At 41.3% G+C, this 22,343-nt stretch overlaps 2 protein-coding genes across 2 annotated transcripts; both read right to left on the bottom strand.

Moving 5' to 3' along the window:
- Positions 1-170: 170 nt before the first annotated feature.
- Positions 171-8,392, bottom strand: LOC112256644 (inverted formin-2). Its single transcript, XM_024430038.2, has 13 exons — positions 8,327-8,392; positions 8,144-8,205; positions 7,950-8,021; positions 7,725-7,810; positions 7,424-7,524; positions 7,077-7,147; positions 6,868-6,975; positions 6,645-6,715; positions 6,414-6,534; positions 6,094-6,258; positions 5,861-5,963; positions 3,867-4,019; positions 171-3,538 (listed from the first exon to the last, which is right to left on the bottom strand). The coding sequence occupies exons 2-13, from the start codon at positions 8,144-8,146 to the stop codon at positions 2,640-2,642; spliced, it is 1,953 nt and encodes a 650-aa protein (XP_024285806.1). The 5' UTR covers positions 8,147-8,205; positions 8,327-8,392; the 3' UTR covers positions 171-2,639.
- Positions 8,393-9,965: 1,573 nt separating this feature from the next.
- Positions 9,966-21,819, bottom strand: LOC121838619 (inverted formin-2-like). The gene is made up of 5 exons (XM_024430040.2): positions 21,611-21,819; positions 16,269-16,680; positions 14,808-14,923; positions 14,163-14,322; positions 9,966-10,003 (listed from the first exon to the last, which is right to left on the bottom strand). Exons 2-5 carry the CDS (start codon positions 16,663-16,665, stop codon positions 9,966-9,968), a joined length of 711 nt encoding a protein of 236 aa, XP_024285808.1. The 5' UTR covers positions 16,666-16,680; positions 21,611-21,819.
- Between the last annotated feature and the right edge of the window lie 524 nt (positions 21,820-22,343).

Here is a 22,343-nt window from a genome sequence, read left to right as displayed (position 1 = left end):
ACATTCACAAAAGACTGGAATACTATTTTCAGCACAACTGTTCCAACCAACACACTATCAAAGTTTATTGTGAAATAGACACGAATTTGGTTCCAACTGTGCTGGAGGTTATTTATAGCTTTGGAAATTAAGCCTGTGTTTTTATATTCAAACAAATACAAAACAATAACAAAAAGTACATACACTTTTTATTCTTCAATATAGAACACCTAAAGTGACAGAATGTTGACCCAGCCTGGTCTCATAGACTAGACGTAACATAGTAGATTCAAATCCAGGACAGTCTAATTAGTACCATATGTTAGGTATGGTTACATAAGACAGACGGTTACTTTGGTCAAAAACAGGGTGGTATAACGCAAACGTCTAGAAACCCAAGAGGTTGAGTTCTAATCCCATCACGGACAACTTTAGCATTTTAGCAACTTTTCAACTACTTACTACATTTTAGCTACTTTACATGTTAGCTAGCCCTCCCCCTAACCATTTTAGTTAACCCTTCCTCTAACCCTTACCTTATCCCTTTAACCTAACTCCTAAACCTCAACTTTACCCTAACCTTAACACCTAGCCTAGCTAATGTTAGCCAGCTAGACAGAATTTGTAACATATCATACCTTTCACAGATTCGTAACATATTGTACATTTTGTAAATTTATAACATATAATACAAATTGTAATTTGTAAAATATCATACAAAACGGGTAATGGACATCCACAAATGAATACATACCATAAGAAACATACAATAATAAATGGTGCCTTGGATTTACGTACAGAAAAATACGAAATGCTCTGAGACCAGGTTGCAAGGACAGAGTAAATTTGCTGGGATTGAGGCTGTGCAGAGACTAAAAACAGTAGCCTTGTGGAACACAACAGCCTCTTGGTAGAATACAAATCAACCTGGCCAGGGAACCATAGCAGTTTTTCCTGTTTATTTCACAAATGTTTCAAGAACTCAAAATTATCAAAGGAAGGAAGACCATGCTGATATCTTCCTGGATGAATCAATTTAGTTCAATATAATGTAATCCAAGGGTAGGAAATCCTGGTCCTGGAGAGCCACAAATCTAACCGACCTGGAAGACCAGGTGTGATAAATTGGGGGCAATCACTAAATTGATCAATTAGCTCAGTTGGTCAGGGCTGTGTTCAGTACATAAAAACGTAACAGAACATTAAATTGAATGGAAACGATGCTGTACTGAACAACCAGTTGACAAACGGGGAGGAGTTGGGTTGTGGGTTCAAACGCACAGCGTCCCTTTAAATACATCACTCGTTGCTTCAAGCCACACCCCAGCACACTCACCGAACGGAGCAAACGTATCTCAAAGTCTGTTCAAGAAAGTACAAGAACATTTTGGGAAAACGTGTAGTTCAATACAAACCGTTCACAATGTAGCAAACGTTTGAGCGAACTAAACGTACCCCTGGTATGGTGCCTAGTTGGAACAAAATCCTGCAGGACCTGCGGCACTCCAGGAACAGGGTTGCCTACCCCTGATGTAGTCCATTACAATGTGCAGAAACCATGTATGGAAAAATCAACAACATTTTCTTTTCCCTCTTGACTTCCTTTTCCGGGAATTGCCTAGGGAGATTAAATAGTAAAATTAATAGAGTGAACAAATCAAATGACATACCAATTACTTAAAATAGTATGCAGATAATATCAAACAAAGTGGGAGACCAAAGACTGCATTTGGTGGATCTTGGCATTGAAGAGAATGGACAGTTTTATGTTTCTGATGAATACAATTATTTTGGAAATTAAATTAAATTCAGTGCTGTTGGTTCCATCAATTTCAAGATCATTAAAGCTTTCAGCAAAGTCAAACTTACAAAGGACACAGTTTACAGGAAGCACAAAAAAGGCATTGCATTAGTAGTTTAACTCGGTTGTTGTGAGGGTGGACAGTTTAGTAACATAGGGGTATGGAGGCACAGAAAACATGACAGCAAAACTCCACAAAAAAAAAGAAAATTGTGCTGAGGAAGGTCTTCCCGGTGAGGCCGTCACAAGTTGTAAAGCTCAGTATTACAGTGAAGTTAATTTGGATATGATAATGATTTTTCAATTGTGGCACTTAAGAGGTGTCAGTTTGAGGCTAACTACTGTATGTCTTTGTAAGATAAAACTCTATGATTCAGGCTGATAAAGAGTGCATAAAGTAGTGGCCAAGAGAGGTCTCACACAAAGTGGTTCATCTTGAGTCATGATGACAGGCTTACAATTTGATTAGCAGGGATTTGATAGATTTTTACTGAATAAGAAAGTGTTAAAAGCAGGACAAGACACAAATCAGGTCAAACCAGACCCTGTTTAGGCCAACACACGTCTGTTAATTAAAATCATGGCTTGGTGCTGATGGGTTGATTAAAATGTTCCTGCTTGCACCAGTTAGTTTTCAAACCAGTTGTTTGACCTACCTCACTGCAACACACACCCCTTTTTACATTTAGGGTGTCCATTTCCAGTGTTACCTGGTGTTTTAGAGAGTCAAAGAAAAAAGACAACACCAAAAACAAACTACTTGATGATCATGACAGGACTCAAGGTGTTGTAAATGGGAGGCTTTTAAGATCGGTTTTCCAAAAATTGTACATTCATGCTAAAATGTTAAAGTTCACACCTAAAGCAACAGTACAAAATGAACATGTAATGTAAAATGCAATAAAACCATATACCAAAAAAACTGGACTCTCAAACACTTCAGGAGACCACAGTTCCAAACATGATCTTTATTAGAATGAATGAATACATTACCTTCATTACTCTTCTTTTTGTTTCTTCTAAAGAGCTTCTGCTGTTTTTTATCCTCTGGTTTTAAGGTTTCAGATGCAGAGGCAGGCAGAGCTTTGGACACTGATGAGAGCAGATCTTCAGAGTCCACTCCATCGGGCACATCGTACGCCGGTCCACTTTCTGCAGCACTGACCATAGGTACGTTGCCGTTGGTGTCTGTGTTGCCATTGGTGTCTGGGCTACCATTGGTGTCTGGGTGTCCGTTAGTTATACCCTCATCCTGTGCCACCATCTTCACCATCATGTCATCCCCAGCCTCATCTTGTCCTAAAGTCTTTACCATCATAATGCTGCTCTTACCTCCAACTTCATCTTGGCCAATGTTTTTTCCAATCAGGTTGCTGTCACCATTACTCTCTATCATCATGTCCATATCAGTGACAGGAAGTGTGCGGGCTCCATTAAGGTGACTCTCTCCATTGCTCTGTGGACATTCAGGCATCAAGTCCTCTGTTAGCATCAGGTTGATTTCAGGCAGGTCTGCATCTGTGAAGGTAGAGATGCTTGGAGTGTTATTTAGGACACCCATTCCCGGAATCTCCTGTGTTGGTGAATTGGTTGTGGGAAGGCTGGAAAAAGCTGTTTTTTCTTGGGGTTTGCTGGGGCATTCGTTCATTCCTTCTCTTGGGGCCCTCTCCTCTGCCTGGGGTTGAGTTTGACTGGGAGTGCTAGAGGCTTCTGAGACAGAGGCTTTGGCTTCTTCTATTACAGGCTTGACACTTGATCCTGCAGTGGAGAAGGCGGTTCTGTTAATGCATGACGACAGGTAGGAAGAGCACGTCTACTGTACCAGGCATTCCAAACATGTCATCATTCTTAAAAGCAGGCAATGTTTGAATCTAGCAAGTGGTGTTTCTTAAGAAAAGACACAAAGAAGCATGACCAAGCACACATTCTTGATGAAATTAAGCAAGTGTAATTGGTAGTTGTAGTGGCTGCACAAAATCACAAACGGAAGCACAAAGATGGAGTGGCAAAGCCTGTTTATGGTTCAGTGTAGGAGAGTAGGAGTGGAGTTGGAGACGGGATGGGGTCAGAGGCATCTTGTCCTTACCAGGCTGGCCCATTTTCCTATTCATTTCACTAGAGGGGGGGCTTTCCATTTCGCACCTGGGCCGCATCTTCCTGAGATGGAAGCCTTTCCGGATGTCAGCAAGAAGGTGGTCGATAATACAGCCATCGTCCTGTGGCGAGGGTCCTTTCCGGACTGGTGATAGAGGATAGAGAAAGAGGCATATCAAGATACCACATGGCTCGTTATGCTATATCATCTTAGTGTGAATACAAAACATAGTTGGACTCATATGACAGAGGAGATACAGTGCCTTGCAAAAGTATTCACCCCCTTGGTGATTTTCCTATTTTTTTGCATTACAACCTGTAATTTAAATGGATTTTTATTTGGATTTCATTTAATGGACATACACAAAATAGTCCAAATTGGTGAAGTGAAATTTAAAAAATTACTTGTTTAAAAAAAAAAATCTATAAAAAACTGAAAAGTGGTGGGTGCATATGTATTCAGCCCCTTTGATATGAAGCCCCTAAATAATATCTAGTGCAACCAATTACCTTCAGAAGTCACATAATTAGTTAAATAAAGTCCACCTGTGTGCAATCTAAGTGTCACATGATCTGTCACATGATCTCAGAATATACACACCTGTTCTGAAAGGCCCCAAAGTCTGCAACACCACTAAGCAAGGGGTACCACCAAGCAAGTGGCACTAAAAAGAACAAGGAGCTCTCCAAACAGGTCAAGGACAAAGTTGTGGAGAACAGATCACGGTTGGGTTATAAAAAAAAATCCAAAATTTTGAACACCCTACGGAGCACCATTAAATACATGATAAAAAAATGTAAAGAATATGGCACCACAACAGACCTGCCAAGAGAGGGCTGCCCACCAAAACTCACAGACCAGGCAAGGGGGCATTAATCAGAGAGGCAACAAAGAGACCAAAGATAACCCTGAAGGAGGTGCAAAGCCCAACAGCGGAGATTGGAGTATCTGTCCATAGGACCATTTTAAGCCGTACACTCCACAGAGCTGGGCTTTATGGAAGAGTGTCCAGAAAAAAGCCATTGCTTAAAGAAAAAAATAAGCGAACACATTTGGTGTTAGCCAAAAGGCATGTGGGAGACTCCCCAAACATATGGAAGGAGGTACTCTGGTCAGATGAGACTGAAATTGAACTTTTTGGCCATCAAGGAAAACGCTATGTCTGGCGCAAACCCAACACCACTCATGACCCCGAGAACACCAGCATGATGCTGGTGGCAGCATCATGCTGTGGATAGTGGGGCGGCAGTGTAGCCTAGTGGTTAGAGCATTGGACTAGTAACCGAAAGGTTGCAAGTTCAAATCCCCGAGCTGACAAGGTACAAAATCTGTCGTTCTGCCCTTGAACAGGCAGTTAACCCACTGTTCCTAGGCCGTCATTGAAAATAAGAATTTGTTCTTAACTGACTTGCCTAGTAAAATAAAGGTAAAAAAAAAAAAAATAAAAAAAAAAATAGTGTTTTTTCATCATCAGGGACTGGAAAACTGGTCAGAATTTAAGGGATGATGGATGGCACTAAATATGGGGAAATTCTTGAGGGAAACCTGTTTCAGTCTTCCAGAGATTTGAGACTGGGATGGAGGTTCACCTTCCAGCAGGACAGTGACCCTAAGAATACTGCTAAAGCAACACTCAAGTGGTTTAAGGGGAAACATTTAAATATATTGGAATGGCCTAGTCAAAGCCCAGACCTCAATCCAATTAAGAATCTGTGGTATGACTTAAAGATTGCTGTACACCAGCGGAACCCATCCAACGTGAAGGAGCTGGAGCAGTTCTCTGTTTTTAAAAATCGTATTTCTTGTTTGTTTCACACAACAACAAAAAAATCTTCAAAGTGGTAGGCATGTTGTGTAAATCAAATGATACAACCCCAACCAAATTTTAAATTTCTATTTTAATTCCAGGTTGTAAGGCAACAAAATAGGAAAAATGCCAAGGGTGGTGAACACTTCGCAAGCCACTGTATATCAGAAGAACTCACTTATTTTTCCATTCTCCCCCTTCTGTCTTTTGGATTCCTCCTCCTCAAGCTGCTTCTTCCTTTTCTCCACCTTCACAGCCTGCTCTTTTCTGGTTTTGTTTTCCTGTGGGTATAAATAGAAAATTGAGAAAGCGATTACGCCAAGCCACTCCTTAGAAAATGTTTATCTTCAGTTTTCTAGTGATGGAAATCAGTATTCATTATTTGCAGTCATCTAAACTTGCTCCTCTGACTTTTAAGGCTTTGATGAAAAGTCCCCTAAAGGTCTTGATGGTGCCAAAGAGCTCCTCCAGGGAAAGATTGTTGACATCCTCACACAGGTAGAGGGCCAGGTCACCCTTCTTCCTCACAATCTCCAAAAAACTGTCCTCCAAATCTCGGCAGGCCTCCAGGTTTTTCTTGGGGAGGGAAACAAACAGTTGAACCATTGCCTTATTAAATAACACATTTGTATAGTTGATTGACCTCATCCAAAGAGTTTTAAAACAACCACAAACTTGTCAATATTGTGATGCATTGAACCACAATAGAATCTAATTCACTGGTTTCATACCTCAAACACCTCTGTGAACTGCTGCTTTACATCGTCCACAGAGTTAGAGACTTTCTTTGATGCTTCTTTCAGTCGATTGAGTAAGGCACTGGCCTCTGCCTGAATGGAGTCCAGGTTGATTCTGAAGGATAAAAATAAATATACAAATGTTTTGGTATGTAATTGTATCATTTATGTATCAATTTCAGGGCTTATAATACATGTATTTTTTAAATAAAAAGGGTGTTATACCCAGCTGCTTTTTCACAAATCTCAATGTCGTCAGGGAGGTACAACAGCTCTGGGTGGTTCAGCTCTACTTCCTGTAAACAGAATGGTCAGTCATGACTTTATTTATGATTTCCAACTTTGATTTGATTGTCCATGTGAAGTCCGTTTGGTTTCTGTGAGGAGCACTGACCACACAGTTGTTTTTCTTTTCAGAAAAGCACATCCTTATTTAGATTAGTGTTACCTCCAGAATGTGATGGAGCAGGGTAATGCGGCTCTTGTTGGCCTTAGTCTCAGTTAGCATCAGCAGGGAGCTGATCTTAAAGCCCTCAGCGTTTCCTGTGTGACATCCCTGTGAACAAACAGAATCAGGAGTTAGAGCTCTTCAGACTGCATAAGTGCTGCATGTTTTTGGGTGAGTAGAATGTCATCCTTTGGAGAGTCCTTACTTACGTAGTTGAGGAAGTTTCCCACATCAAGGATGAGCCTGCAGAAACTGGGCATGAGAGTGCTCACTCTGAGACCTGGGGGGGACATTTTTTTAATGCTGAAATGTTCGACGCAAAATGTTTGACAAAACAATGATTCAATGGACCTGCATCTCCAACTGGAATAGATAAAATCTTTCCAGCACAAGCAACAATTTGGTCAACATAAAACTGCATAGTTAGTCTCGCTCTGTTGATATTTTCATAATGAGCCTTACAGTGTCCTCTGATAGTTTTCACAAATATTTAATTGATGAATAGGGCAGTCAATGTAACATGAGTGTTTATACATGGAAGTTGGTGTTGTCTTACACTGGCATGCTGATTCAACCACCTCTGCTTTGGGCTTGAGCATGTCCAGTACTGAGGCCGTCTCCTCACACAGCAACATGCAGTCTATCCTCAGCTGGTAACTGTGGGGAGACACGAGAGAAAGAGAGGGAGAGGGGATACGAAGTAGGGATGGTACAGGGAGGGGAGAGAGATGCCATAGGGAATTAAGCAAGACAATTCAAGGAAGTGCCAAACGAAAACATACACCAGAATCATCTCCACATAAAGTATCCTGTGAGGTGCCAGAAATATTGAAAGCGAGGAGAGGAATAGCAGTTACCATGGTACAGCCAGGATAGAGATGTAGAATCGGTCAACATTGGCCAACTTGTCTTTTTCACCCTGGAAGAATTTCAGGTTTTCTATCTAGATAGAGAAAGAAAAGAGAGTACTTCAGCTCAGTCATTACCCTCATATTGTTCAATGCTTAACTTATACAAAAAAAATAAAACATTACCCTGTTTTATATATGAAGATAAATTAGGAAAGTACTCCTTATACCAACCTCATGTTTCTCAGGTAAGAGTTTAACAAGTTGCTTCAACACCTCCACATCAAACTTAGTCCGATCCCCATTCTGAATCAAGGACACAAACTCATCATGTGAGCTAGATAGAGGAGCATGGAGAAAAAACATCAGCTCAATGGGGTAAAAACAACATTGAAATCAATACCAACTTAAATGATCAATTACATTACCATTTGAATTGCTTGAGAAATATGTTCAAGTTCAAGTTCTTCTTTACGCCAATAAAGGAGATCTGTAGAGAGAAGAGGGGAACAAATATTTTGTTAGGGAGGTTGTTGTTTTAGGATTCATAATGAGCCATGTTTTTGGTGTGCTCCAGATATGAGAGCTGTAGTGAGTGTTGACCAGTGCACCTCTTTAGGCTCCTTCTTGACAGGAGCAGCTGCCCCCTTGTCTTTGTGTTCGGTCACCGGGAGACAGAACAGCTGCTCAATGCTGGAGTAGTTGGGCTCCCGAGGATCGTCTTTCTGAGCAGAGGTCCACATGGAATGACCATCTGTGTGTTTGTGAAAGGAGGGAGAGAATAACCACAACACATCTGGAATGATCTAATACAATTATTCTCTATGCTGTGCTATCAGACAATCTTTTCCCCTCTGAAATAGAGGAGACTGCCTCTGTAAACGAAGGGGAGGTTCATTAAAGAGAGATGCCAAGGTTATTCACTCACCAGTGACAGCTCTGAGCTTCTGCCAGTTGAGCTTCTTCATCCTCAGGGTGGGGCAGCGGCCTGCCTTGGAGGAGGCAGAACAGGCACACCCCAGGGATTGGCTTCTTTGGGCCACCCCCATCTCACCCATGCCAGGAGGAGGTGGTGGTGGTGGAGGCATGCCTGACATAGCGGGCAAGGGTGGGGGTGGGCACCCTGGGGGCACCCCCATCCCTGGTAAAGGTGGAGGTGGTGGGGGTACTCCACCTCCTGTGTGTGGTAGTGTCGGAGCGGGGGGTGGAGGAAGGAAAGGGTGTGAGGGTGGTGGAACAGAAGACACTTGGGAGGTTGTGGGGCATTTGGTCAGTCTTTCTTGGTCATTGTCCACCTTATCAGTCTGAACAGCCTTATCAATCTTCTTGGGTGGCAGACCATCCACAGCATGGACACCAGCAGTCTTGCACTTGGAGAACACCAGGCGTTGCATAATCGTCTCACAGGAGTCCATTGGAGCTGGAGCACAGAATCATACACAAACACTGAAATCTACAGAATTTTTGCCTACATGTAACCCCCCCAAAAAATATTCTATGCACTTTTGCTCTTCGTCTACATTCACCCAGACTCCAGTCCTTTGCCCAAAACTCTCTTAGGAGACAAATAATTTCCTCAGAGGACTCACAGTCTTGATCCAGCAGTATGGCCCTGTTAGTGAGGGCCTCCAGGGTCTGCCAGATGTCAGCCCTGTCGGGCCCCAGCAGCAGCAGGGCCTGTAGGATGGACAGCAGCTGGAGGGATGACGGAGACCTGCTCACCTGGAGGGGGACCAACACACAACCAAACCTTATTAAAGTGCATTTGTAATTCAATTGTTTACTAGACTTGCCTTGATGTTAAGAGAAGGTGGCCTGCAGTGTTATGGTCGTGCAGCTGACGGCTGTGCTCACTTTGTTGAAGAGGGTGGTGAAAACCTCCTGGTGACTGCTCATGTCGATGCCTCCATAGACCCTCAACAGCTCCTCCTCATCCTCAACCATAGCCTCTTCAAACGCTTCACACTGAATGATCAAGTCCTCATCCTCCTCATCTCTGGAGGTCACACACACACACACCAAGTAATTTATTCAAAAGGGCCTAATGAGCAAGTAGGCTAAGTTTACATGTGTACTTCCCACTTGCACATCAAATCAACAAGTAAATTAACAAATGTTAAAATAAATACAAGTTTTGTTGAACATTTCACTCATGTTGTGTGCTCATGTTCTTGACCAATGCATGGGCATTTAATTTATCTGCACACAACAAAAAAGTCACAATGAAATTGAGGAAGTCAGTCAAGGCACTCACCTCAATTTGGGCAGTATATCAAGTAACTGTAATCCTGGAAAAAAGAAACAGTGCACTTAATAAGGCAGTGATAAAAACAACGATCCACCTTCAAATTGATCAGTTTCGTACTTTGTACTATTAAAAAGTTGGAACACCACGGAATGTAAACATGAATTTGTGTGATGGGAATCAGCGTGTGATTTTGATCACAGGTGAGCGATTTAGGATATAATTAATGAATCCGCAGTGGAGCGGGGATGTGGAACGACCTCTAACAAATTACACATTTTCCGTGAATGCCAAATTCACAAAAGGATGTGAATGGCAACTTGACAGACTTCAGACGAGCTTCTGTTGTTGGCTTCTTGATTGCCAGTTCCTGGACAATACTGTAACCTGTCAAGAACCATAATATTGTACATACAATGTTGATAGGACTACTATGCCCATATTTCTTCAACAAATTCAGCACACATCTCTATAGACCTAATCTTGATTTCCCAGATAAAACACAGATTTTCCCAAAACAAAAAATTATTCCGGTCCCACCATCTATGTCAAATACAAATGAATAGGCCTACTTTCAAACCTAAATATTTGAGGTTTGCCCAATATTCAAGTGTTTAGGGAAGAGATAGCCCAGTGAGCACCATTCCGACACCGAAGTCTGTGCAGTTGAAAAGATCTTGAAATTTGGTCTGTCCGTCCTGGCCAGACAGATGTCGTCCGTCCTGGCCAGACAGATGTCATTTTTTTGGTCTGTGGATGTTAAAAATCAGGGCCAGGGCGGGGACGGACATAGACGTCAATAACTTATTTAGATTTGGTCCGGTTTGGACCGGAATTGATTTCAACCTCCATAGATGCCCGGCCCGAACCGACCTCGATTTGGCTCGAACATAGACGTCTATGATTGGGTCAGATTTGGTCTGGTCCCGTCCAGACCAAATCTGAACCAATCATAGACATCTATGATTCACAAGTACAGTACAGTACAGTAAAGTAGAGTATTTATTCAGTACAGTAGAATACAGTAATGTACAGTAGAGTATGGTCCAGTACAATACAGTAGAGTACAGAATACTAGAGCACATTAGAGTAAAGTACAGCATTCTGTGTTCTACTGTACTGAACTCTAATGTACTGCAATATGCTCTACTATACTGAACTAAACTCTGCTGTGCTCTACTGTATTGTGCTGCACTGTACTGTGCTGTCTCAACCTGTAAGACATAGAGGTTTGGTCCAGACTGACCAAACGTGGTCTTCTTTGGGGCGGGGTTCATTAGAATAATACCCAGCATGATTTGAAAGTGTTCCTTTTTACATTTACATATTGGGCCATTAGCAGACACTCTTATCCAGAGCAACTTGCAGTCAGTGCATTAAACTAAGGTAAATAAACAACCCCTATTCACAGTCATAGCAAGAAAAACGTGTCTGTAACCGTTATTGAGAATATTATTGTAGTTGAAGTGTTCTGTTGTTGTTGTTTTTTTAAATTGTCTGAAATCTCTGAACATGATCACTGCCAGTTCTAAAGCTTTTGAAACAGCTAAAATAGAAAAAGCTAACGTGATAGATGGGAGGAAAAATAAACATTCCATACTGCACTCTTTGGTTTGCTCTAGTTTCCTATTTTGATTGTTGTTCAAAATGTTGAATGTGATAGAATGCTTTCTTCATTGACATGTAGATACACAGTACCAGTCAAAAGTTTGGACACACCTACTCATTCAAGGTTAAATATATATATTTTTTACATTGTAGAATAATAGTGAAGACATCAAAACTATGAAATAACACATATGGAATCATGTAGTAACCAAAAACGTGTTAAACAGATCAAAATATATGTTATATTTGAGGTTCTTCAAAGTAGCCACCCTTTGCCTTGATGACAGCTTTGCACACTCTTGGTATTCTCTCAACCAGATTCACCTGGAATTCTTTTCCAACAGTTTTGAAGAAGTTTCCACATATGCTGAGCACTTGTTGGCTGCTTTTCCTTCACGCTGTGGTCCAACTTATCCCAAACCATCTCAATTGGATTGAGGTCGGGTGATTGTGGAGGCCAAGTCATCTGATGCAGCACTCCATCACTCTCCTTCTTGGTCAAATAGCCCATACACAGCCTGGAGGTGTGTTGGGTCATTGTCCTGTTGATAAACAAATGATAGTCCCACTAAGCGCAAACCAGATCGGATGGCGTATCGCTGCAGAATGCTGTGGTAGACATGCTTGTTAAGTGTGCCTTGAATTCTAAATAAATCACTGACAGGGTCACAAGCAAAGCACCCCCACACCATCACACCTCCTCCTCCATGCTTCACCGTGGGAACCATACATGCAGAGATCATCCTTTTACCTACTCTGCGTCTCAGAAAGACATGGCGCTTCAAACCAAAAATCAAAAATTTGGACTCATCAGACCAAAGGACAGATTTCCAGCTGTCTAATGTCCACTGCTCGTGTCTCTTGGCCCAACCAAGTCTCTTCTTCTTATCGGTGTCCTTTACTAGTGGTTTCTTTGCAGCAATTTGACCACGAAGGCCTGATTCACGCAGTATCCTCTAAACAGTTGATGTTAAGATGTGTCTGTTACTTGAACTCCTTGAAGCATTTATTTAGGCTGCAATTTCTGAGGCTGGTAACTCTAATGAACTTATCCTCTGCAGCAGAGGTAACTCTGGGTCTTACTTTCCTTAGGCGGTCCTCATGAGAGCCAGTTTCATCATAGAGCTTGATGGTTTTTGCGAATGCACTTGAATAGACTTTCAAAGTTCTTGACATTTTCAGGCTTGACTGACCTTCATGTCCTCTTAAGGATCGGACCCTTTTTTTCAATTTACGCCGAAAATGTCATACCCAAATCTAACTGCCTGTAGCTCAGGACCTGAATCAAGGATATGCATATTCTTGATACCATTTGAAAGGAAAAACTTTGAAGTTTGTGGAAATGGGAAATTAATGTAGGAGAATTTAAGACATTAGATCTGGTAAAATATTATACAAAGACAAAAAAATGTGTTATTTTAAAAGCAAGAGAAAGGCCATAATGTACTATTACAGGTTAGGCACAATTTCGATTTTGGCCACTTGATGGCAGCAGTGTATGTGCAAAGTTTTAGACTGATTCAATTAACCATTGCATTTCTGTTCAAAATGTTGTATCAAGACTGCCCAAATGTGCCTAATTGGTTTATTAATACATTTTCAAGTTCATAACTGTGCACTCTCCTCAAACAATAGCATGACATTATTTCACCTTAATAGCTACTGTAAATTGGACAGTGCTGTTAGATTAACAAGAATTTAAGCTTTCTGCCCATATCAGATGTGTCAATGTCCTGGGAAATTTTCTTGTTACTTACAACCTCATGCTAATCACATTAGCCTACATTTGCTCAACTGTCCTGAGGGGGGGACACCGATCCCGTAGAGGTTAACCGCAGGCAGACAGTAATGATGGACTGTTGTTTCTCTTTGCTTATTTGAACTGTTCTTGCCATAATATGGTCTTTCACTACCTCATGAAGCTGGTTGAGAGAATGCCAAAAGTGTGCAAAGCTGTCATCAAGGCAAAGGGTAGCTACTTTGAATAATCTCAAATATAATATAAACAATATTTGTTTAACACTTTTATGGTTACTACATGATTCCATATGTGTTATTTCATAGTTTTGATGTCTTCACTATTATTCTACAATGTAGAAAATACTAAAAATAAAGAAAAACCCTTGAATGAGAAGGTGTGTCCAAACTTTTGACTGGTACTGTATGTGAATTTATGTACGGTTGAAATTTGGCCATAGAAACAATGACCGGAAAAATAAGTATTCTCAACATCCGTAAAATAAGTATTTTTAACATATGTTAATGACGTCTTTTCAAAGTCTGTAAAATATGTTTTTTCAACGTCCGGAAAATACATATTTTCAACTTTCAATCAGAACCTTAAATGAACCTCATTTTCACCGTCATTTCTCCCAACGCTCACTGGGAGGGGACAGATTGCAAGCAGGCATATAGCTAAAATGACACAGTGACATACATTAGTAATGGAAGTGTTGCCAAATGGCCTATTTTCATTCCCATTTGTCTGGTGTTTCTCAATAGGGAAACTACCTTTTGTTATTAACAATGTGCCACTTTGTGACCTTGCAGATGAACTGAGTGGCTGAGTAGTGAAGATAAACAATGCGCTGTACCAATAAACTCCTTGCGCATCTTATCTCTCTGTTGCAGGTCATCTGTCCCAAAGATGATGGCGTTGATGACACTGAGGAGGGTGACCATGTAGGGCACGTTGTCTGTGGCCTGCAGCTCGTTCATGATCACACTGAAGCGATACTGCTGGGTCTTCACACCCTGGGAGCCAAAGTAACACATGAGTCATTCTGTATGTCATTCACTCCTGCTGTGTGAGGACAGCTTCTATCCCCATAATGCTCTAATATTGATCAGTGAGTAACATTTATCAAAGTATTGACAACTACGGACATTGCTAGAAAACCCAAAGCGGTCACTTCAGCATTTCAACACATGTACACTCGAGGGCATTACTAGGTGCATATGGTTGCTCAATAATGTCTGGGTTGATTAAAAATGACTTTAATTTGCCTATTTAATGAGATTCCTTTGAGCTGAAATAGCATGTTACAAAAAACTTGTCATATCTGATTTCAGTACATTTTCATCAAAAGCACACAGATTGTTATTTATAATTTTCCTCTAGCATTGTTCATTTTCTCTCATGATCCTTCCTAAATCAGAACTTGGCCACTTATTCTGTAGGTGCATGGTATATAGCCTCTGTCAATTAGTGACAGCTTGTCTGGCTGTATGACACTTGCCTTGTAGTGGTCCAAGGCATCCATGGCCAGACGGTACCCATCAGAGGAGAACATGCTCAGGGCAGAAAGCAGCTCAAACACCTGCTTCTTCACCATGGTGTTGGACGTGTCCAAGGCTGTGATAAGACAAAGTCACAGACATCAGTCAGTGTACACATGGTCATTGTCCTCATATTCCCTCCTACCTTTCTCCTTCTCCCTTGTCTGGTGTCCTCTAGGATGTTATGGCTCATCTTAAGACAATGTAAAGTGAACTTACCTTTACAAAAAAGTGTTTTGTTTGTGATAAGTTTGTCAGTGTGTGGGAAGATGTTGCAATGCACTGTAACCTCCACACAGTGTTCCCCTCCATACACTGTGTCTGAAACAATGGCCTATATCTGACCTGAATCCTGTTGCCATGGTACTTCTTTGAAATTCCTAAATCTACTTAGGTATTTTGTGGGGTTGATTTTATATTGGATTACAATTATGTACAACTGAATACTAATTATTAAGTATTATTCTCAGACACACACACACACACACACACACACACACACACACACACACACACCATTTTATTAGGTACACCACCTGTTCACGAAAATGTTTCGCTCCAGACAGTGAGTCACGTGGCCGTGGCTTGCTATATAAAGCAGGCAGACTGGCATTGCAACATTTAGTTACAGATTGAACGTTAGAATTGGCAAAACGAGTGACCTAAGCAACCTTGAGCGTGGTATGATTGCCAATGCCAGGCTCCCCATTTCCAGTATCTTAGAAATGGCCAGATCTTGGGCTTTTCACGCACGACAGTGTCTAGGGTTTACAGAGAATGGTGCGACCACCAAAAAACATCCAGTCAGCATCAGTCCTGTAGGCAAAAACAACTCGTTGATGATAGGTCGAAGGAGAATGGCAAGAATCGTGCAAGCTAACAGGTGGGCCACAAACAGGCAAATAACGACGCAGTACAACAGTGGTGTGCAGAACGGCATTTCGGAAAACACTATTCGTTTGTCCTTGTTATAGATGGGCTATTAGAGCAGACGACCACACCAGGTTCCACTCCTATTAGCTAAAAACAAGAAGAAGCGGCTCTTATGGGCTCGCGATCCCAAACACTGGACAACTGAGGAGTGGAAAAGCGTTGTTTGGTCCGACGAATCCCAGTTCCTGTTGTGTCATGCTGATGGCAAAGTTAGGATTTGGCATAAGCAGCATGAGTCCATGGCCCCATACTGCCTGGTGGCGGTGGTGTAATGGTGTGGGGAATATTTTCCTTGCACATGTTAGGTCCCTTGATACCAATTAAGCAACGTTTCCATTAGGTACCTAATAAACTGGCCACTGAGTGTCTATATATACTGTGTATATATAGAAAAGGCTAATTCGTGGAACCTCTCGTGGAAGGTGTGTGTGTGTGATGCCATTGCTTTAAAACACTGTATATCTCCTCAGTCCTAGGTGCTGTCGAACCTTGGGAGAGTTTGCGGATGTAGCCCTCATTCTCCACGATAAAGTTGATCCCAGACGAGGAGTTCATGATGGCCCGGACACAGCTGACACAGGTGAGCTGCAGGAGGGCATCTGCGATGCGGGAGCAGCCCCTCCCAGACAGACTGTCCAGGGCCTCCAGCAGCAGGTCCAGCCCACTCAGCTCCAGGAACTGGACCATCCAGGACTCCTCGCTGCCCTCCAGACGACGCTTCAGCCCAGAGTAGTTGACCACACTGGGCACCTGGAGCATGAGGATGCACAGCTCTGGGTCTGCACTCTCCAGGTTGGCCTCCAGCTGGGTGTCTGAGTCCTGGGAGGAGCCCAGATGGCCCCTCACTGTCGCCCACTTCCTCTTCCCGTCCGACTTCACTGACATGGCGATGGAAAGGGTCTGTGGAGGGAAGTTAAGGTAGTTTAGTTAATGAATTGACATGGTGATGGGCAGAGGGTTTGTGGAGGGAAGGGAACGAGGTTCAATTCAGTGTCGTGGTGAGACTTTTGGTTTGCTGGACTGCAGTTTTGTTTGATAGAGTCTAATGTAAACATACATCTGTTTTCTATAAAGTGGTGGAGAGTTCATTATATTTTGATGGTCAAAATGTTATTGGGATGTTTTTTTTGCAAACAAACCATATACTATTTGACCTGCAGATGGGCCTTTGCATAAATATATCCTGGCTAAAGGATTCATGCCTTTATCACAACATAGCACATTCATAGGAAATGACAGCTCTGCACATTGGGGGACAAGTGAAAGATATGTCAGCAGTCCTGTCATTACTAGTCCTGCCAAACATTCAAACATAATCCTGTAGTAAAAGGGAAGGGACTCGCTGTCAGCTAATCAACAGCAAACACAAAGACAGGCATATGACGCTCAGTGTATCTTTATGGGAGATATATTATATTCTGTGTATCTACTTTATTTTCATTTACATCCAACTGTGAACAAGATTTTGAGTAGAGTTGCAAAGGGAGGCTATATTACTGGAGACTTGAGAAGTTTACCAGTAAACCACCCGCATTTTTGGTATCTTTTTGGTATCTTTGTATGTAATCTATCACAAGACATCTGGCGGCCCTATTGGGATTATTACAGGTGTCTGTAATTATCTCTGGCCCTTTGTTGGGACTAATCATGTGTAAAATATATGAAATTAAAATAAAAAATTGAATGACAAAGCTGTAAAATATTATCCCAAATATAAACCCTCACCTTAGTGAATACCATTGGTGTTTAATATGAAGGTTTCAGAATTTGACTATGTCAATATGTATTTGTTGTAGATGTTTTGGCATCAAACTGGTGGGAGCTGAGAAAAAAAGTAAATAGTTGGAAGAGTTGCAGAGTTCATTGAAAATTATACCATTGTTGATTAGAAGCTTTGATCATTAATTAGGCTATTTTCTCTTGAACCATATGGTCTATCTACTAGAAACTCGTGGACAATATGGACACAGATTTAAAAAATGAATACCATATTAAAAGGGTTTCAAGTATAAATGACCAAAGTTACGATAGATTTAGCTTTAGCAAATTACCAGTAGCTTTGCAAACCTAGTTTTGAGTAATATGCTGCAAAACAAAAGTATCATTGTGAAGCGAAAAATATCACCCAGGATATCCCTTAGCTCATCTGGTCTTTTAGCAAAACTGGCTGAATTGGCGCAAATGCACACATTGATCACACAAGTGACCTTTTCTGGCATAACCTTAGCTCAGAATACGGCTCTTTCTATCAACCTGTCCCACCCTCACCTACGCAGAACATCCCTTGCAAGCTCCCACACTCACTCAGAAATAACAGGGTAGGGAATGAGCCTAAGAAAGGGGGAAAAATCTATAAATAATTCATCTATAATCGCAGACATCTGATCTAATGAATAACCGTAGGGGTATAATTCTCCTCCCAAAATGAGTTACTTATTTCAATAACATGAGTTATTTCACACTTGGCAAGACTAACCTATACAGATGGCATTGGAAAGGCAAATACATATAAACAACAAAACTGCAGCTCTGCACACACTGCAGTACTACGGATGGTTCTAAGCCCTCGTCTGCCTCTCTCTATATCTACACAACACATGGCTTAGCTCAGGAATCCGAGCTATTTCAGTGATGTTTCTGTGTGGTGTTTTATGTAAAAGTCTCTCATGAAACTCACTGAACAGAATGTCAAGTGAGTCAAAACTGGGTACTGATGACAAGACTCCACCACAGTGGGAATTTACATGGAACTAAGGTCAACTCTAAAATGTAACAAACTGTAAACTCCTACAACTTTCCATTCAGTTCTCAAGTTCCCGATAATTCAACAGGCCGAAAAATGAGCTGCTCTGTTCCAGACACATTTGGCAAATAATTTGTCGGCTTCAACTTTGGCGGGGCTGATTCTCTCGGACTTGGACTGCCAGTGCGACAGTGTTACCGAGCAAGCCAGGAAGACAATTTCCTTTCACAATAGGCTTTCTCATCCCCCATAAAAGAGCTCTGTTCAATAGCTACAGAATGGGAGGAATATCTCCTGCTTCACTGGTTGCTTTCTGACGACTAATGGGTTTTATACTCAACAAGCATCTGAACACATTCTAACAAGGATTTACAATCTATTCATCTGCACAGAGTGATGTACTGTAGGGTCACTGGGGAATAGAACATTTTAGTCCAGGTGAATTCTACCACATTAGTCATGGACACAGTCATGGACACAGGGGAAGTACATTTGAAATGCAATGACATTAACATTAGGTAGCAGGACAGTCAGCAGGACTTTCCAACATGGGTCAGGCGCTTTTCAGTAGGAACTAACAAGGGAACGACTTTCCTGAGACAGGAAACACAAGACAAACATGGTGCCACAACAATGTTCATTTTTAAAATGTAATTTCTCACACAATTCTGACCTGACCTCAGTTATAGAGAGAGAGAGAGCATCTGTTAATAAACAAACAGCTGGCTCTCAATGCAGGATCAACCGTGGATCATCTGAATAAAAAGGATGACAATTACATTCTTTATTAGCCTGTTGCTTCTGCACATTTTTCTACTTTAACCAATATTAACATGAGCTCAGTGACAGCTCCCACATACCACAACTCACATTGGCTTACTTACTGCATGTCAGAAATACACTCCTCCTGTACTCAAGGGAAGCTGCCTACATTCAAACAAACCAACCCACCAACCCACTGTTCTACTGTAAAAATAGAGTGCTATTATATAAGAAAGATGATCCGCATTTATTTCCTTGTAAGAACTCAGCCAACATATACAGTGTAGATATGTCTGCATTTGCCATGGAAAGAGTCTCACAATCTATTAGTTTATTCGTACCACCTTGAGAGCAGGGGGATTTTGTGTAAGCCAAACAGAAGAGAGTAAATAAACAGCAACATGTACTGGGGCTGGGATAAGAATTGAACCAGATGAAACCCAGTGTTTATGGAATCTATCTTATTTGTTGTCCTTTAACTGGAATGCCAGACTTGGCCATGAGAGAGAGAGAGACCCATGATGCCTCAGAGCTGTCTCTGAACAAACATTGTTGCCTGCAGTTTAGCTGACTGTCGTGTTTTTATAATGCAGACTTAAGCCATAAGAAAAGCTTATTTAAAAACAGAGCTCCCTGGAACTCTTGTAAAAATCTTGAATTGTCATTGATAACATCTCACTTTCATTTCTAAACATTCAATTCAGCATAATTGTATCTGTAACATATTTGCCCAAAACAGCCAATGTGTTGGCCATGTCCCTCTCTTCACATCTGGTATTCATTTTCTAGAACTAGTAGCCTGTTATGAATTCCTCGCTTCACTTGCTATCTTCATTGATGTTTCTTCTTTGAAGTGGTTGAATTTAAATCCTGTTGATGTTATTGACTGACAATGTTTTAAGACCTATAAGTTCAGACCTGTGAGTTCACCAGAGCAGATGTCTGACGGAACTATTAGGAATAATTTCTCATGCTCTTGATTCTGGTTTTTATAATCTCAGATATTTGGCCATCGACTTTCAGACATTATGACCATGTTGTTATGGCAATGCATTTTGAGGGCTGCAGTATAGCCCAGTGAATACTGTTGCACTCCCCAGCTATGAGGGTATGCTGTGAGTCACAAAGCCCTGAGTGGGTTGCTTTTTCTTAGTGGCAATTATACATAGTGATATTTCAGAGCCCTCTCATCCTGGTTCTAATGATGACTTTGAGCGTGACTTGCCTTGAACAATAAATCCATGCGATGCTCCTGCACTCCTGCTTGCATGAACGGGCCCACAGAGACTGATGTAAAGTATGAAGAAAGTATGTAAATGTCTGCACTCACTACTAATTTACTAAAATGTTTAAAAATATGTATATAATAAGCAGAGCCTAATGTAAACAGGGCTGAGGTCTCCAACAGAATTTGGGCAGTGTATCCCAACCTTGTTACTGTTAAACAGTTCAATGCAACACACATTTTTAAACTTTATTTAACTAGGCAAGTCAGTTAAGAACAATTTCTTATTTTCAATGACAGCCTAGGAACAGTGGGTTAACTGCCTGTTCAGGGGCAGAATGACAGATTTGAACCTTGTCAGCTTGGGGATTTGAACTTGCAACCTTCCGGGTACTAATCCAACACTCTAACCACTAGGCTACCCTGCCGCCCCAAAATTATGTTATTAGCTGGATGTGAATATGTAACAAAATGTATTAAATTTGTAATAACTTTCATTTATATTCTATTGGACCACATCTGTCTGTGTTTCTGTTAACAGGGACCAGCTGACTCCACTGATGTAACCTGTCCTGCATCACACACAAGCAGTCCTCCATTCTATGGGAAATACTAAGAGAATGTTTGACCATTTCCAAAAAGATGAATATGCATTATGTCAGGATATTCACTCCTGTTGTAACAATATGTTATGATAAATAGGAGATAATGGGGGATGTGATGCCAATAAGGATGAACTGCCATCTGTTGGATACATGTTCAATAGGCCTACATGTAGTTAATGTTTTGTCAGTAGCCTTAGATTATTCTTTGGAACAGATGTGAAAATATGTTTCTGGTTGATAATCATGTGAAGTAGCCTGCCCTAGTCCGGAGGATTCCAATGTTTTAGGACCGTCTTTATTTTGCGCTCCTGTCCGCGGCTTATAATGGCGAATTCCGATAACTCGTTTAGATTGCCTAATAGAATGATTGCCTTCAAAACACTAATTTCCCTTTTAAGACATCTAAACAGGTCGTTGTCTGAAGTTCTCATAAATAGCCTACCTATGCGCTAAAATACATTTCAATTTAAACCGTTTCCAGTTGCGCTGCTTTACCTGAGATTATGCCAGAAATAACCACTTGAAGAATCGCGTCCTCCGATTGTGGCCAGATAACGAACGTCCCTTTCCAGCCTCCAAGCGCCTTTTTCTTTCGTACTTTACCAGGATACCTCTCTGCAATGTATGTAGTGGAAAATGAATGGGGATGGTTAGGACGATGTTGCAGGCACAGCTGGATGGCCCCTCCCACGCCCTGAACTCAGCTGGCCCAGCTGGACAGCATGTTTTATTGTGGCATGGGGTTGAGATAGGTAGAAGACAAATGTCCCAACAGGTTGCAATAAAGTAGCCAATATATCATATTCTATTTTGTAGCCCACTATGCTGTTGTATTCTATTCTGTTGTATTCTATGCATAGGAATCTTGTCTTTCAAAAGTCTCCATGGGAAAAGGTGATACCAGGCAGGCCTACGGTTTCTTATTGGAATGTCACTTAGCTATGCTTACAAAAACGTTATCTGCCTCAGGATTACAGTCTTTTAGCCTGATTACCCTGACCACGTGGTAAACCCAAGCGGCCAGGCCTAACTTAGTTTGAAGATTAAAGATAATAATTATCTTAAACCAAGGGCCAAACCAGGCTTAATTAGTCTATCCATCATTGCTCCAAAACACAAGGATAACTAGTTCACACACAAACCCTAACATAGAAAATAAAACCTAGAACCCCACATAGAAATAATAACCTAGACTAAAACCCCTAGTCACACCCTGACCTACTCTACC

Source organism: Oncorhynchus tshawytscha, linkage group LG08 (genome assembly GCF_018296145.1).
Source record: "Oncorhynchus tshawytscha isolate Ot180627B linkage group LG08, Otsh_v2.0, whole genome shotgun sequence".
Lineage (NCBI taxonomy): Eukaryota > Metazoa > Chordata > Actinopteri > Salmoniformes > Salmonidae > Oncorhynchus > Oncorhynchus tshawytscha.
This window is presented reverse-complemented; position numbering and strand designations above follow the sequence as displayed.